Source organism: Hypanus sabinus, chromosome 23 (genome assembly GCF_030144855.1).
Source record: "Hypanus sabinus isolate sHypSab1 chromosome 23, sHypSab1.hap1, whole genome shotgun sequence".
NCBI classification, from domain to species: Eukaryota; Metazoa; Chordata; class Chondrichthyes; order Myliobatiformes; family Dasyatidae; genus Hypanus; species Hypanus sabinus.
Window position 1 is genome coordinate 43,861,886 of NC_082728.1, and position 18,592 is coordinate 43,880,477.

Below are 18,592 nucleotides of genomic sequence, written 5' to 3' on the forward strand. Positions count from 1 at the left end.
GGAAGGGTTATGAACAGAAAAGGAAAAAAAATAAGAACAGGATGTGAGAGGAAAGGGGAATACAATGCTGAATCCATAAAATGCCAACTAAAACAAAATACAGCAGATGCTAGAAATCTGAATTGAAAGCTAAGAATGCTAGATATACTCAGCAAGTCGAGCAGGGTCTAGGGAAGGGGAAGGTGGTGATCTTTGATCTGAAATAACTCATTCTGATATAAATTGAGAAGGCTAGTTGTCTGAAATGGTTGAATTCAGTGACACGTTCTGAAGCTGTATGTGCCAAATTGGAAGTTGTGATGCTGTGTCTCAATCTTACTTTAGGATGAATTGAAACAGTGTAGCAGGTGAAAGAGAGGTCAAAATGGTATGGAGGATCAGATTTATAGACATCTGGAAAGTCGTCTTATACATTGAACAGAGGCTTTCTGCAAAGCAGTCATCCAGTCTGCCTGTAGTTTCTCCAGTGAAGCAGAGATCATATCGTCAGTGAGTGGAGTACACAGAGTTGGAAGAGAAATGGTGAAGAGTTGCTAAACCTGGAAAACATGTTGGTTCCCTGGATAGTGGGAAAGGAAGAAATAAAAGGATAGGTGTTGCACGGGAAAATGAGGAATTCTAAAGAATATTTTTTCCTATTTAACTCTGCTGCTTAACCATACAGCTCCATGAAATCAGGGGCATTACAAGTTTGTCATTTGTTCCTGGCAAATAATACACCTTTGATGTTTTAATCAACTTAATTTCTATTTTGTTGACAACTAATTACAAACCCATGAACATATGGACAAGGAGCAGAAGTGGGTGTCTTGGTCCTCAAGAAAACTCTGCCTTTAGTACATTCCTTAAAAGCGTAATAAACTCTGCTTTAATATGCTTCTCATTTTCTTTACACTTTACAGACAGAAGATTACTTGAAACACAAGATTAGAAGTCGACCTGAGAAAACAGATCTGGTTAATATGCATATCCTACAAGGTAAGAATGTGACTGCATTGTCATTTTTTATTGCCTTGATGGTGAATAAATGTTATGCAAGTAACGTGTGTATGTATTCCAAACCTAGTGACAGGATTCTTGGTGACCATCTATTTCTCATGGTGCCCAATGAGAACTTATCCATGGTGGGTGCCGTTGTTGGTCTGCACTGCAGATTTGATTTGTGCAGATGTACCAATAGTGTTGAATGACCACATATGAGGCCTTATCTAGGATTTATTAAAATAGACCTTCTGACAATGTAGTAGATCAAATCAAGATGTATGAACTCTTGAGTTCCTGACAAGGAGTTGATGTCAAGTTCCAAATGCAGGCCTTGGTTGGTTATCCCCTCATGTTCCCTTAATCAACCATCTAATTTTAGTCACGTTCCTCACATGCAGTTATGGTTCTCAGTCCATCACACAACCAGTTTTCCATACACTTCCTGCTGCGTTGGGAAAGCAGCCAATATGATCAAGGACCCCCTCCGACCCCACTTCTTCCATTTGGAAGAAGTTACAAAAGTTTGAAAGTCCATACTCCAGACTATTGATAGAAGGATTGTTGACAAAACGCTGTGTTTCCTTTCTCATTTTATTCTGATTATACTTCTGACACCTATTGCAGTGTATGAAGTCTGCCTTTGGGTTACATGCTCTCCATAAAAGTAGCTCTCTTTTTAAAAAAAAAACGAGAATGTATCAGGAATGATGCATAGCCAAAATTCACAAACAGCTACCTTAACGTGGCAGCATTAGGTTACCTTGTCATCCACAATTTACTCTTTGGTTTCCTTCCAAGAAGGATATTAACTGGATCATCTCAGGGTCCAAGGAATTAAAATTAGCCAGAGAGCAGGTGTTTCCTCCCTTATGCTCTGAGTGGAGTTCGATGGCCATCATTGGTAATGGGTTAGATAAAGTTTCCAGCTCCATTTTAGAAAATTCCAGGAACTCACCCCCTCGTGACTTTCTGTCCTAATTGCTCTGCTTGTTCCTCATTTCCAACATTTTTATAACTAATAGACAAAAGCAATAAAAGGAAAAGCAAAACAAAAATACATTTTAGAACACCCACTCCCAAACACACCCCCTGATTTTTCTACAAAATTAGTTTAATAATGACGTGTAATTTTTGGAGGCTTCAGGGCCATCCTGGAGGATTGTGACCTCAGTGTTGACCTTTTAGGAAATTTAATGTAATAGCCAGGAAAGCATTCCCAGGATGTTGGGGGCAGAACAGTTGTAGTTAGGTCAGCTTTTTTATGCTGGGATAAAAAAGCAGCTTAATTCATGGGAAATCATTTTAATATTTTCACCTGTCAGCTTTGCTCTGATTGATAACATATGTAATAGGTTTTTGAGACAGTATAACATGACAGTGCGTGTTGGCTAATGCTGATGGTTCCAAACGTTCATCTGGTCTTCAGTCATTCAAATAGCCGTGAATCCCAGATGTACGCTGTCAGGTGCAGAGGTTCAGAGCTTGCTGATTCCCTCAAAACTTCCTGCTACTGCTGCAGATCCTAGCCTTTCTGGGACTTCCCAGCAAAGACATTGGGGCATAGCCTCTCAGACCCCATGCAGGGTTAACTTGATGCAAGAACTGCGAACTCATTTATGTGAATGGAAATTGCAGGGAAATGATTCAAGCACCTGTTTTATTCTTTTACTTAAATTCAGTATTTTTATTTTTTATGTATTTTAGGTAACTCTTTTAATAGTGTAATTTTGAATCTTGTATGAATTTTTATTTTCTTAGATGACTCGAAGTATCAGAGACATTTAAAATGTATTTAGAAAACACACCCCATGGCTTTTATGGCTGCTAATACTGACCCCAGGGCCTGGCTACTCAGACTACCTAATGTAGGGGTTTGACCTGAAACTTGGGTTTGCACCTTTTGCCCACACAGTTGCTGTTTAACCTGGTGAGGTCTTTTAGTTTTTTTTTCTCTTTGTTCTGAATTCTAGCATCTGCAGTCTGTTTTGTCTCACACCAGAGTCTCAGTTGCCCAACATTCCAGGATGCTAAGGTCCAGTGGGGTTTGGCCTCCGTATCCATGCCAGGAAATGACAGCCTTTCCAGCTGTGGTTGAGTAGATGGGGAGGGGGGCGTGAAGTGTGGCTTATTGGGCTAACAGGATCTGCTTTGTAATCATTTCAAATGACCAGTCACTAAGCTTCTCTTTATGGTCCAAAAGATACACCTGCGGAGGGTAAACTTCAAGCAACTCAGATGAAGCTCAAGCGGGCAAGGCTGGCCGATGATCTCAATGAGAAGATAGCCCAAAGACCTGGACCTCTGGAACTGGTGAAGAAGAATATAATTCCAGTGGACTCAGCAGTGAAAGAGGCAATCAATGGTATTTACAAAGCTCACCTTTGATCAGAGTTTGAGATTTGTACTGTTACATGCCGAGAAATCTCAGAATCAGTACGGTTAGGAACACTTTAGGGGACCATCGCCACCTCAAGTACAATCCCCATTTAGCACAACAAACCATCTTGAGGCATAGACAGGGTGGATAGACAGTACCGGCTTCCCAGGGCACCAACAGCAAACACCAGAGGGCATATGTACAAAATTAAGGGAGGGAAGTTTCGGGGAGACATCAGGGGTAAGTTAATACATGGAGGGTTGTGAGTGCCTGGAATGACTTACCAGGGATGGTGGTGGAGGCTAAAACATTAGGGGTATTTAAGAGCCTCTTGAACAGGCACATGGACGAAAGAAAAATGGAGGGTTCTGGGGTAGTGCGGGTTTAGTACTTTTTTTAAGGATTATATGGGTCGGTACAACATGGAGGGCTGAAGGGTCTGTACTGTGCTGTAGTGTTCTATGGTTCTATCAATGAATTTCTAAGTAATTATCCCTTGTGTGTTATATTGAAGAATTAGACATTGAGATTGATTTTTATCAAAACAAATAGATTGGTTTACCAATATCAGTAGAATTCTGAAGGAATTGATACTCGTTGTCTTCATTGTACAGGCTATAGGTCTGAATGTAAAGTGCCATTATTGCCAATTCCAGAATGTTTTGAGGAGGGGATGCCTTCTTGAACCACTTCAGAGCTTCCAATCTTCCTTTGCAGGCTGCCCCGGGTAATGAATGGGCCCCAGTTTTAGAGATGTCCTTAAGTTGAATTTGAACTTAAATCAGAATATATGAAAAAAATCACTCACTGTAGTAACCATAACTGTATTATAATGAATGGCACCAAGCACACATAAGATAATAAGAAAGAACAATTATTAAAGAGGGACAGCGAGAAAACTAGTTTTGTTGTTCATAAGAACAAATGTATATACATTCATCAGACTTTTGAATTAGAGGAGCTTGTTCATTTGTACAGGTGTCCATAATTCTGGCGTTTGTAACATGTGGGTGGCTTATAATTTGTTCAACTGCACAGTCATCTGGCTAGAAACATCCTGCAACTGAGAGGGTATAGGGTCATAGAAAAATACAGCACAGAAACATTCCCCTTCGCCCCATCTAGTTCATGCCAAACCATTTAAGCTGCTTACTCCTATCAACCTGCATCAGGAACATAGCCTCCGTACCGCAACCATCCATGTACCTGTCCAAACTTCTCTTAAACATTGAAATCAAATTTGCATGCACCATTTGCGGTGGCAGCTCGTTCCACACTCTCACGGCCCTCTGAGTGAAGAAGTTTCCCCATATGTCCCCCTTAAACATTTCGCCTTTCACCTTTAACCCATGACTTCTAGTTGTAATCCCACCCAACCTCAGTGAAAAAAGCTTGCTTGCATTTACCCCATCTATACCCCTCATAGTTTTGTATACTGCTATCAAATCTCCCCTCAATCTTCTACGTTCCAAGAAATAAACCATATAACCAGATAAAAGTTACAGCACAGAAACAGGCCATCTCGGCCCTTCTAGTCCATGCCAAACGATTACTCTCACCTAGTCCCACTGGCCCGCACTCAGCCCATAACCTTCCATTCCTTTCCTGTCCTTATACCTAACCAATTTTACTTTAAATGACCATACCGAACCTGCCTCTACCACTTCTACTGGAAGCTCATTCCACACAGTTACCACTCTCTGAGTAAAGAAATTCCCCCTCGTGTTACCCTTAAACTTTTGCCCCCTAACTCTCAACTCATGTCCTCTTGTTTGAGTCTCCCCTACTCTCAATGGAAAAAGCCTATCCATGTCAACTCTATCTATCCCCCTCATAATTTTAAATAACATTATCAAGTCCCCCCTCAACCTTCTATGCTCCAAAGAATAAGGACCTAATTTGTTCAACCTTTCCCTGTAACTTAGGTGTTGAAACCCAGGTAACATTCTAGTAAATCTCCTCTGTACTCTCTCTATTTTGTTGACATCTTTCCTATAATTCGGTGACCAGAACTGTACACAATACTGAAGTATTGTTATAAAGTCCTAACCTATTCAATCGTTCCATATAACTCAGGTCCTACAGACCTGGCAAATTCCTTGTAAATTTTCGCAGTACTCTTTCAAACTTATTTACATCTTTCCTGTAGGTAGGTGAGCAAAACTGCACACAATTCTCCAAATTGGGCCTCACCGACATCTTATACATCTTCAGCGTAACATTCACCTCCTGTATGCTGTCAGGAAGAAGAGCCTCCAACCCTTTTGCTGGTCTTCAATGTCTTGCCAGGGGTTGTGCAATTAGTGTAATGGCAACATCCTTCTGAAAGGAGAGTCTGGAAGTAATTGCATTATTTTTTTTAAAATGTACTTATATTCCTGATCAAAGCATTTTTTCCGAGAAGCTCAGTTTGCATCATTATCATTAGATGTCTTCACTCTTGGAGAAATTAACACTTAAATCTCCCGGAAGCCCTGCAGTGTGGAATTTCTAATATTTAACTCAGGATATAAGTTTGCTAATCTTATTCCTTCCTGATATTTTTACAGGAAGGAAAATCTACAATTAAAACATATTTTTAATGTTGGTAACCTCATGTACTCTGGAATTTTGTACCAGTTTCAATATGATGTGTGGACGTAAATTGAGAAATAGTTTCTTCCATTATATCATTACTTCCTTACAATTAGCCCAACAAGATCATTAACTAAAATAAATCTTCCACTGTGGATTGTAAGGTAGCTGTAAGGCAGGAAGTTCACAGACAAGTGTGTGAATTGCCTGTGAGTAACTGTGCTCTTTCCACTGTTTGCATTGGGCTTGTGATTGCTGAAGACAAATGGGATCAAGGTTCCCAGTGTCGTCCCAAATGGTCCTTCTCCAGTTACGGATGTCATAAACAACATTGTGCTGCAGATTTAGTGCGCTGTGGTTCAAGTCACCCATTCATGGTGACTTGAACAACATGTTTAAATCATTTCCTTTGCCCACCAGGTCCCTTCTAGCTGTGCAGAGCACGGAAAAGATCTGGTTTTACAGTCAGTTGCCCTTTCTGCCCAGTAAGTCATAAACATTGTGACAGACCTGATCTTCAAATACTCTTTTCCTCAGATGGTCAGAGTCTGTACTGATGCTCTGAAGACAGTGGTGATGCCCACCTTCACTGAGAGGTGGCTTCCAAGATGATAGGATTTGTTCCATGACAGCCTCATTGCGCAGAATTTTTGCTTGTGGTTGGGTTGGGGGGGAGGGGGGTAGGGAGTGGTGTTGTACAGAAAGGGATAATGATTGATAACTTCTGTGGATGTTAAACATTGGGACCATTTTCTCATTGGCTTACTAATGACTAGAAACTCAGCCTCTGGACATGAGTACATACAACTATAATCCATCTACTCCACCTCAGTGGCTGAACTTGGAGTGACCTCAGTTTGGGAAGTTGGTTGAACAGTTTCCCAGATGAACTCCAATTCCAGCAGGAGGTTTTTAGCTGGTAAACTACAGCATGATAACACCATGTTGTGCACTGTGTTCGAACTGGATTGTCAAGTATTACTCATACAGTCTATTGCACAGTAAACCAAGTTAATTAACCCAAAAAACAGTCCTTGTTTACAGTAGAGGTAACAGAAATAATAGCGTTTTTTTGTGAATTCTTGATAATTTCTCCAGAGAAAAACAAATCCATTGGTATAGTTACTCAGACCCCATGTAAACTGATATGTTACAATGTGGATATTCAATACTTTATTGAAATTTTTAAAAATGACAAAAATTCATTCTAAACAACACCTGAAACTTTTCAAGGGTGGCCGCCAGTACAGTAAACATTCAATCAGTCAGTTAGAGGGTTTTACATGTGCTCTAAGCCAATCACCTATTAGTTCACGCTCTGCCTCCATTGCCCGTGTAAATGTTCTTGCTCCCTCGCCAATTTATTGCTCTTTTTCCCACCCATCATGTCTGGAAAAAGACCTGCAGCTTCCAGTGAGGGTGGTACATCTAAGGTGTCTAAGAAAAGCGACGGCATGGATGTGAAACTGCAAGTGATAGGACATGTGGAAGCTGGTGAGCATCGGGTTGGTGTTGGCATCTCTTTGAAATTGGCTACATCGACAAATGGAACAATAATTTTAAAGAGCAGACAAGATAAAAGCTTCTGCAACGACAACCTCAAAGTTATCATCAACAAGGGTGACTCATTCAAGAAGCCATTTGCTTTAAAAACTAGAAAATAGACTAAATCTATGGGTGGATGACTAAACACAATGAAACATGCCCCTAAACCAGGCGATCATACCACCACCTGCTTCCCTCCACTGCTGTTGTGATGTGTTGCTGCTGCACCGATGTACCAGTTAGGCCTATTTGTGTGTTTGTTACTCCATGAATTATTGTGTATACATAGTGTCTGAGTGTTTATATAATGTACATTATTTAGTCTTGAGCATTTGCAGTCACCGTGTTTATGAGATGTACAGTGATTGTCTGATCACCTCTATTCTAGCTTTGGATAACATAGTCACTTTTTGTTGCCATGAAAAAGATGCCTTTGTCCAGAAATCCCTGTTCATTGAACTCACAAGATGAAAGATCACTGAAGATCCATTTCAGTGAAGCAATTCAGGAAGTTGCATTCTCACCCCTAGGCATTATGGGACTCGAAGAGCGTAGGATAGTCAGAGAAAACCTTAACAACATTGTATCAGAAAGTTTAGAACTTCAGCATCTGTGGTCAGTTGCCACAGAGTTATGCAGATTCATGTTTGCAGGGACTAAGGACGGGAGAATATAGTGTCTCTATAGTCTCTATTACCAGACCTGTGGTCTTTTCCTGCAACCTCGCCAGGAAAGAAGATTTACCTCCAGCTTGCATTTTCCTTTTCTCTTTCCTAAGTTTGTCACTGATTGTGTAGAGGAAATCAAAAAGCAGTGAGGCAATTTCAGAAATTTTAAATCCATCATCAACTTTTCCCTAAGTGTTTTCTTAATATGAATCATTGAAAGAAAACCATGGTAGGTTGAAATTGTTCTTTGTAGATACCTCTTCGTGACACATTACATTTCTAATCAGCATTGCATTGTTCAAAAGAGTTATTAAACTATTTGTGCTCAATTGCTGAAATAGAGTTTATCTGAGGTGTAATTACAGCCAATCGCCAACAGACTGAATTAATTATACCGCCTTTGCCCTTGAGCTGAAATTAAAAAGCTTAACAAATAGATATTTAGCCATAACAAATGTTGATATCACTACCAAGTTTACAAGAAATGATCTTCAAGTTGAACTGTAATTTGATGTAGCAGATGAATGTTGAGCTGGCCGTCTGCTGACATCTTGTGCATAGCTGAAGGGTGAATCAGAAACTGTTTATACCCAGGTCCTTGTCAGCACCTTCAATGCAGAGCTTAGGAGGATAAAGTCCAGCATAGTGGCTGAATCCGTTATGTTTAGAGATTACAACAGACTACTGGTCTCCTGGTGAAGTACACTAGCTCAGCTGCAGATAGGGAAGGAGTGTGCTACCCGTCACCTTGACATCATTTGTGATTGTTCCTGAACAGAAATGATAGGCAATTGAGGCTTTTTAGACTCAGTTGACAAGTCACCTTATTTGGTTCAATGATATATTTTAGCATGTCATTTAATTTGATTCTTGTTTTACTGAGTACTAGATATCAATTGAAAGAGCATTTTAGCAAAAATATTAGGACTTCTGAAATTTTAAATCAAATTCTTCATGGGTTGATTAAATTTAACTATATATGCATGTTTCTGAATGTCAAACCATTTCTATGGTGTGCCACATCGATCTCTTATAATATAGAAGTGGCTTCTTTGGGCTGAAAGCGGGAAATTCAGCAGTAACTTCCGTTTCTGAGTTCCCTGCTGAGTTCCATGTTGATTGAGAACATTTGATTGATTGGATCTGAAGGTCTGCACTATAATGGAGCCTACCAACATTTACTGTCCTACGTTCAGTTTCCAGAGAGCTGCTGACTGCAGCCATAATTCATTTCTAATTTTAAAATGAAATCTAAAGTTTTATTAAAAAAGTAACTTGGAGTACAAAGAAAAATTTTTCCATGCATGTAACTTAGTCCTAATACAATTGACCCCACTTTCAGTAGCACATTTTCATTAAGAAAGTAAAAGTTAATAAATGAAATATGTCAACATATCAAACTTGGGAATGAAATTAATTTCACAATGAAAGACTTAAAGAATTTAAGGCCTTTGAATAATTGTTGGAATACTACCCGAGGAGCCTGTCGACAAGCTTCACAGTTTTCTTATAGTCAACAGTTTTGACCTTCTGCCGCTTAAAGTATGCCTCCATGCCTCTCGATGTCCAGGTTGGAATTGAGAGCTCTAAATTTTGTTATCAGTTGATAAATACTGCTCTCTTGATATTTTCTGCAGTCAGCATAATCTGCAGTAGTCAGCATAAATCATGCAAAATGGCATCTTTTAGTGAGAGTGACAATGACAAACCTACTACAGATGTGTCTATGCATTTGTGCAGCCAAGCCACATAAAGCACCTGCCTGTAATTTCCTTTATGTCAAAGGGGTGAGGTGATTATAGGCTAGAACATTGTGTCTTGGGAGAATGCATTTCAGTTTATTTAAAGCCAGCTGAATTCAGCTAGAGGGAAAAGAGACAATGGTGTATTTAATTCTTAGTAAAAGAATATTCGACAATTATTTACAATGACTACTACTGGATAATGAGGCAAACGGGTAAACTTTAATTGTAAATATTTTTCTTAATGAGCTTTGTGCTGATATAGTCTGTGGCTACTAGTGATGGTGAAACAGCCACTTCTAATTTCAGGCAACTTGGATAGTTCCTTATATTGTTCCTCAGGAAAACACACCTTTAATACATAACTCTGGCAATTTTCCTTTTCTCAGAGCATCTCTGTCCCATGGATGCTGAGTGAGACTAAAACAGTGGTCACCAAGATCAAAAGCAGGGTCCAGTTTAGCTGTATGCTAGGAGTTGCTCAGAGACTCCCTAAATCAGGATAGGATTCTTCCAGCCCTTGGAAAAGATTCACAACTCCGGCTTAACATGGTCTAGATGGTTTCATCATTTGAAGGTCCTCTCCCACCCATCTTGATTAAATGGTATTTCTTTCAATGTTTACGATATCTTCAGAGCATTTTTGTCTCCAAAAAACAACAAAAAAAAATCATTGTTTTTCTCCTTCTGTAACTTTGATTCTATCCAGGATAATTGGCACCTCTACCACGAGGCAAATCATCTATTACACAGGATTAAATTTATATCAAGATCCTATCAGCAAGAAAACATAAGTCTATCAGTTCTCCATCCAAGTCTCGTTGTAGTTACTTAATAATTCTTTGCTACTCTGTTCAAAGGAAGAATTTAAAATTGGATGCAGCTGATTGGTGGTGCCATAGATTTCTTGAAGTTGTTTGGCAGCAGTTCACTAAGTGTTTTACAGAATTAACTACCTCATTTATTCGAATCAAGCAATGTCTTGTACTAGTTGGATACAGTACAATGCAACAACAACTGTGCGGGACTTTGCTTTTTTTCTGCAGATCTGTGGTATGTTAAAAGATGACCCATTGAGATGCTTTGCTGGAAAATATTCTGTGAGGTTACCATCTACAACTTGATATTTAGACACCAAATGTATGGGTGGTGGAAGTAAAACAAGTTTTCCTCCTATCTGGCATGAAGTGCTGTTGTTTTCCCCTTGCTATCTGAGTGTGTGACTGAATGATAAATGCCAGGTTGCTCTATGTCAGGTCACATGGCAGGTTGCAATATCCATTCCATTACTTAGTATTCTGCCATCGGTCTTAATTCTCAACACTTCACTTATCAGGAGACCTCTGGGGTCAAGAGCTGTTGTCAGTTTGATACTATAATCCTGGAAAATTTCCTGGCAATTTGGGTGCTGTGATAATAGCACCAAATGACTAAAGGAAGAACTCTAATGACTTCATTCTCTCGTTCAGTCCACAAGAACATCGTGTTCTTTCATGTAGTAGCCGCATTTTGTTAAGTGACAAAAAGACCATTCTGTCCTATCTGGATGAGGGAATGATAGCAAGCAGAGTATGAAATAACACGTTATGAGTCATGACATGACCTCCCTCTACAGCAATCCGCATTCCCTTGTCCTGATAAAGATCTGTTATGAAAGCACGTAATCTGTTACCTTATACGTGTGACATTTTTATACATCTTTTAAAAGTATTTGGTCCACAAAGTAAAATGTAAAATCCATCCACAGTAAAATCAACTGAAAGATTGGTAGAATAGAAGTTTGCTGCAGTTGATGCTGTTAATGTGGCATTAGCAATCTAACACTAATTAAGAAATATTAAAAAGGCAGCAAAGTTAGTTAGCACCTGTTCAAAAGATAATGCATTTGGGCTTCCTGTGTGTTACCAGTCCATTTCAGAAAAGACTCTAACCAGTGTATACATGCTCAATGCAGACCTCAGGAATTGGCCTTTATTACTGAATACTGAAAGCCCTGGATAGAGCAGATATAAAGAGGACTTTTCCATTAATAGGAGAGGGTCAGCTTTGTGGACACGCCCTCAGAATAACAGGATGTCCCTTTAGAACAGAGATGAGAAGGAATTCCTTTGTCCAGAGAGTAGTGAATGTGGGAATTTGTTGTCAGATATAGCTGTGGATGCCAAGTCTTTAGGTATATTTAAGACAGTGATTGATAGGTTCTTGATTGGCAAATGAGTTAAGAGTTACAATGAGAAGGTAAAAGAATGTGGTTGGAAAAATCAAATTGGTCATGATCGGAGCAGACTCAATGGGCCAAATTCTCCTCATTCAATGAGTATGATAGTGCCCCTCTATTTACAGGATTTACTCCAGCCACTAAGGTTTGAGGGGGAATCTACTGAAACCACTTGGTGGTGATGTGAGAGAGATCCTACTTTGGGTCAGTTCAGTTGACATTTGTGCAGCACGGTGTCCCTTCAAGCCATGCTGTGGAGCAATCAGTAGAATTTATTTACGCTGGGAGTTTAAGCCATCGTGTTTGGAAATCTCCCTGGAGATGAATGTTAGGCACTGCACCATTGTGGGCTTTGCTTGAACGAAGTGCATACCAGAAAAAATACACACCTGAAAAAGATCTCACACCAGAAAATAAAAATGGAATGTCATTATTGACCATGATATTTCCTCCAGAAAAGTGCACACAATGATTTCCTCTTGTGCCAAGAGGAGGCCAACCTCAGGATGGAGGAGCATCACCTTATATTCTGTCTGGGTAGCCTCCAACCAGATGGTATGAATATTGATTTCTCCTTTCCATAATTATATTTACCTCCCCCTCCCCTCATCTTCAATTACCCACTCTCGCATTTACTTCCCTCCTGCCTATCACTGCCTCCCGGATCCCCTCTACCTCCCCTTTCTCCTATGGTCCACTCCTATCAGATTCCTTCTTCTCCAGCCCTTTATCTTTCACACTCATTGGCTTCACCTTCCACCTATCCTTCTTCCCTTCCCCCACCTTTTTACTCTGGCATCTTCCCCATTCCTTTCCAGTCCTGAAGAAGTGTGTCAGTCCAAAACACCCATGGTTTATTCATTTTCATAGATGCTGCCTGACCGGCTGAGTTTTTTATTGACATACAGCGTGGAATAGGTCCTATCAAACCTTCAAGCCACAATGCTCCGTAACCTCTGACTTAACCGTAGCCTAATCACAGGGCAATTTACAATGGCCAATTAACCTACCAACCAGTACGTCCTTTGGTCTGTGGGAGGAAACTGGAGCACCTGGAGGAAACCCATGTAGTCGCTGGGAGAATATACAACCTGCTTACAGGCCGCTGCAGGAATTGAACCCGCGTCACTGAAACTGAAAAACATTGTGCTGACCACTACACTACAGTGCTGCCCACTATGCTACACATTCATAATGCTAATATGTGCTTAGCGCTGTGCAGTTTCTTTTCCAACTTTGTGCAGGGAAATTCTTGCACATTGGCTTATAATACTCAGATCATTCTTTTGAAAGAAACAGTTAAGTCAATGTACTTTCAGTGGACATTAATGGTACCACTAATATAAAGATTGAAGATTATTTATTGTCATTTTTCAATACATGGGTGTAAAGGAGAAAAAAATGATTGCTACTCTGGATCTGATACAGCATAAAAAATACAATAAGTATAAAAAACAGAATAAATATAAAAGCAATCCTACAAACCTCAATGTGCAAGTTATACTGTATGTACATAAAGTGACACTAGGTGACGTGTATGTAGGGGTGGTGGGTTGAGTTAGTAGGTGGATGTGATAATCGGTCCGATGGCTTGTTTTTGACAATTGAGGATGTGTCAAGTCAATCCATAACAGAATGGGAATGAAATCAGATGTAGAATAGACATATGAAAATATTACTGATGTACAAAGAAATACAATTTAAAAGAATTTGTAATTTTTTATTCATATCAGCAATATATAATGGATGTGTCTCTTCTGATTTGGACTTTCTTACACTGCACAGTAGCACTGTTTTGGTTTCAGATCTGTTATAAATTATTGTAAGATGACAGTGCTATTGGAACATTCCTTTGGATTTGGATTTTCCAACAAGCCCTCCCAGAATTGCAGAGAAACCACCCACCATGGTTCTACTACCACTTAGAATTCTCAAGTAACTGCTGGAATGGCACTGGGTGCTCCTCGTGGATTGCTGTGGTTTTATGGCATAAAATCTGTGTGTAAACCTGCAGACTGCATCCGGTGGAGAGAAAACTGATAATCATTCACTTGCTGTATAGCATCATAAGGTTCTAAGCATGCGAACAAAGACAGTTTGGGGATTTGACTTTTAACTCGTACAAAAATAATGTCTGACATGTGCTTTTGCTCATTATTGGCTGACTTTGCTGAATAACACTGAAAGGTTTCAGTGAAATAAATTCCACGTGTTCATTTACCAAAGAATTCAGCACAGCTGTGAAGTGTTGCATTGGAAAGCAGGTTTGAGATCCCAAATGCAGATTAATGGCAACTCTGGAGTCTTTGGAAATATGAGCAAGTATCAGCTGATGGTGCAGTTGTAAAAAAACAAGTTTCCGTTGTTGGACTTCCAGTAATCAGTAATGAATTCTTTACAATATACTAGCAGCTATGATGTATGAGGGGGGAAATGCCACACATTTATTGATGTCCTGACTTTATCTTGTCAGAAGGTTAATTTTTTTAGCATTTTTAAATTAAAAATGTAGCAAACTGAAGTCATCCCAAATCGTTAGTATTTAGTTTTTATTTAAGAAAAACACGTCTACTTGTTGGATCTAAGCCAGGTTAACTCAGAACAGGTTTATGGGCAGGCTTTCCATGGGACAAATTCAGGGTGTATCACTAGATGCTAAAGCACAACTAACAGGCCTTGAGTAGGACTTCTGCTTTGAGTACAGGACCTTCACCACCACTCAAGTATTCCAGACTTGCTAAATGATAGTAAGTGCCAAGAGATACTCACCCGTAACCTCTAAACTGAACATGGGATCCAATGAGGATCAAAAACCAATCTGAAATAAAAACCAAGGATGCTGGACAGGCAGTATGTGTGAGAGAGAAGCAGAGTTAACATTTCAGTTCAAGGTCACTCACCACCTCTGACAGACTGTTTCAGACCTAAATCATTAACTCTTGTTTCTTTATTCACAGACGTTGCCTGGCCTGCTGTGTTTTTTTAATGTTGTGAGTCAAATTCTATCAAAAATAATTCATGCTGATCAAATACATCAGTAGCCAAAAGTTTCAGAATAACCCACCTGCTAAACCAGGAACTAAAGACTTCCTGATTGTTTTAAAGTGATTTGGGGACAATAATCAAGAGAATCCAGAAAGATTAGTGCCTTAGTGTTGTTTCCAGGCCCGTTATTATAAGGATGTGTGAGAAGGGAATAGATATTTAGATAATTTTCTTAGAATAAATATTGAGAATTAGTGTTCAATTTTGATATTGCATTTTCCTTCAATATCAAAGTAGCGCACAGTTGTTTTTGTCCCTACATCCGTTATTACTATCGTGAAACCCTTTACTTGCATGATTCAAAGTTCAAGTAGATTTTAGATGTTAAAAGTTAAGCTCTGCCTGCTTATTCCTGATGGTTGCGAAACTAGTTTGCTTCTATTTGTGGTTTTCCTTTTGTCAACAGTTGGCCAAGTTAATTTCCCGAAGGCCCCTGATGCATTTTCCTTTGAAGAAGACAGCAGCAATGACGCTCTGTCTCCAGAACAACCCGGAAGTCAGGAATCCCAGGGATCAGAGAGTATGCCTTCGGAAACAAAGTTCACTGAGTCATCATCGCCTCTCGCAACCACTACAATACAGGTAAGATGGGGTTGCTCTATCTGCAGAGACTTTTAAGAGGAGCTTTAACCTTAAAATTATATATGCATGAGAAATACAAAACAGTACACTTTATATTCATAGTCAATTCATCAAGCGAATACATTCTGAGTCAAGGTGCCAATATGGCCTTTTGTTTGACTAATGCACACTTCAAGTGTTACACAGGACCTAGCCCCTTAGTGTCCAGTGAGAGCAGAGCCTTAGGTAGAGGTAGTCCAAGGTACTTCTCTACTGGCAGCATAAAATCCATCTTCCTTTTGCCTTGTGGATTGTTGTAGAAACTAATAGCAGTACCCTTCAAAGTCAATATGGAGGAATTGTGCTGATGCATTGTTTCAAACTGTGAGATATAAGCTTATTCAGTCTGAAGTTGGAACCGCATCAGAGTAAAGCTCCCATGTCCACAGCATGCCTACTGACTGCCAGTTGGAATTGTTTTTTTATTGTCAAATGTACAGTGAAAAGCTTGTCTTGCATACTGTTCGTATAAATCAAATCATTACACAGTGAGATGAGACAAAGTAAAACAATAACAGATTGCAGAAAAAATCTAACATCTACAGAGAAAATGCAGTCCCAGGGAGTAGAATGCGGAGAGTTTTTACATGTTTGATTTACTTTTATGCAATTGCTTTCTTCTTAGAGCCAAATAACCTGGTGGCGCTGTTAATCTTTGCAGTTCTACAATACCCTTAAGCAAATCCTGCACTTTGAGTGGACTTGTGGCACTTTGGCAATCGGAATGTGATCTTTGCTAATGGGAGGGGCAGTGAGGCCACCTAAATTGTCAAGATGCTGGGGCTGTAGTGACTTTAGGTCACCTTTAACTATTTAAACACACGAGTGCGGTGCTGCCCCGCAGATGGCAGGACTTCAGCCATACCAAGGATTTCTGTCTCTCCAGTGACCAGGGAGTCTGCCCCAGAATAATTATGCAGGATAAAAGTGACAAATACAAGAGGGCATGCATTTTAGGGGAGAAAGGGATAAATTTAGAGGAGACTTTTACAGAGTGAGGTGGGTGCCTGGAACAGACTGCTAGAGGTCGTGCTGCAAGCAGATACAAGAGTAGCATTTTAGAGGCTGTTAGATACACGAATGTGCAGGGAATGGAGGGATAGGGAGTGTGTACAGCCAAAGAAGGTTTCCAGTAACTTAGCATTGTGTTCAGCATAGGTTTGTTCCTATGTTATATGTTAGAGCAAATAGCCTGTGCAGCAGATGTCCCTTTTACTGACCCAAAGCATCCTCAAATATAGCTTCATTGTTGGATGTTGTTCTGTCATTCAGTTGTCAGGAGACACAGACTTTTCATCAAGCTGATGCAGAAGAGCCCATTCAGCCTCCTTTGTCTTTTGTTTGTTGTGGCGAGGTAGTAGTCATTCATTTTCCGTTGAGGAAATGGAGTAAGTAAGCTGTTGAACTGTAGACCCAAAAAGCATAAATGAAGTTCAGTCAGACTCTGAACTCTGTATTGCTGTGATTAGACTACATATTGGAACTGGAACGGAAATGCAGTCGCAAAAAAGCACAGCAAGTGCCTCTACTTCCTTAACAGTTTCGGCACGACATCCAAAATTGTGACAGATTTTGACACATTTCCATAGATGCATAGTGGAGAGTATATTGACTGGCTGCATCACAACCTGGTGTGGAAACACCAATGCCCTTGAAAGGAAAAGCCTACAAAAAGTAATGGATTTGGCCCACTCAATTACAGTAAAACCTTCTCAACCATTGAGCACATCTATATGATATACTGACCTAGGAAATCAGAATCCTTCATCAGCATCCCCACTTCCCAGGCCATGCTCTCCTCTCTCTGCTGCCATCAGGAAGAACCTACAAGGGCCTCAGGACTTGCTCCATCAGGTTCAAGAACAGTTACTATCCCTCAACCATCAGGCTGTTGATCAAAATGGGATAACTTCACTCAAACTCACTTGTCCCATCATTAAAATGTTCCCACAACCAATGGACTCACTTTTCATCTCATGTTCTCATTACTTATTGCTGTTTATTTATATTTGGATTTGCACAGTTTGTTGTCTTCTGTACTCTGGTTAAACACCTTAGGTAATCTTTTCATTGATTCTGTTATAGATACTATTCTGTAGATTTGTTGAGTACGCCTACAAGAAAATAAATCTCAGGGTTGTATGTGGTGACATATATGTAGTTTGTTAATAAAACTTACTTTGAATCTGAAGCACTATAACAAAGTGAGAAGGGAAATATTTGAACCAAGTAAGGGACGCTACACTGAAAAAGATTGGTGAAATTTAGAAGAAGACAACTGGAAAATAACTTTTCAAAAGCTCATAGAAATGATTCATAAACTGGGAAAAGTAAAAATACTTAAATGTTTCAAGCCATAACGGGAGGAAATGCTCTCACAATTTGACTGAAAGCTCCAGGATTATTTAAGAATTGCTTAAATTATCGATGTCGACACGATGGATATGGGAACTGAAGTGTACCAGAGATGTTTGCAGTTTTCATCTTGAGTAAGGTCTTGGAGAAGCCTGCCAAACTAGATTAAAAGTCTCAAGGAGAAAGTGGTCAACAATGGGCAAAGGGTAGAGTGTCACGATACAAGTCAGAGCTGAAATGTTCAGGTGAGCGATACACTGAGCAAAGAGGTCTGCCTTCAAGTTGCATAGAAGCTGGCCAGCCAAAAATCTATCAGAGCCCTGGTAGAAAGCACTCGTGTATGTAATTTCTTAAGATATTAAATCAGTCTCCACACGAGTTGCAGCAGCAGATTAGCGTAAATGATTTTAGAATTTATCTCACTGGCTGTGAGGTAATGTATAATGATATAAGATTATAGCTA

At 39.7% G+C, this 18,592-nt stretch overlaps 1 protein-coding gene across 10 annotated transcripts in view; it reads left to right on the forward strand.

Annotated features, from left to right (window-relative positions):
• myocd (myocardin) overlaps positions 1 to 18,592 on the forward strand; it is a 647,048-nt gene that overhangs the window by 597,720 nt on the left and 30,736 nt on the right. For all 10 annotated transcript variants that reach the window (XM_059948795.1, XM_059948785.1, XM_059948789.1 and 7 more), the window contains 3 exons: positions 903 to 978; positions 3,185 to 3,346; positions 15,560 to 15,735. In XM_059948795.1, the coding sequence (XP_059804778.1) occupies positions 903 to 978; positions 3,185 to 3,346; positions 15,560 to 15,735 (414 nt within the window). The remainder of the gene's footprint in view (positions 1 to 902; positions 979 to 3,184; positions 3,347 to 15,559; positions 15,736 to 18,592) is intronic.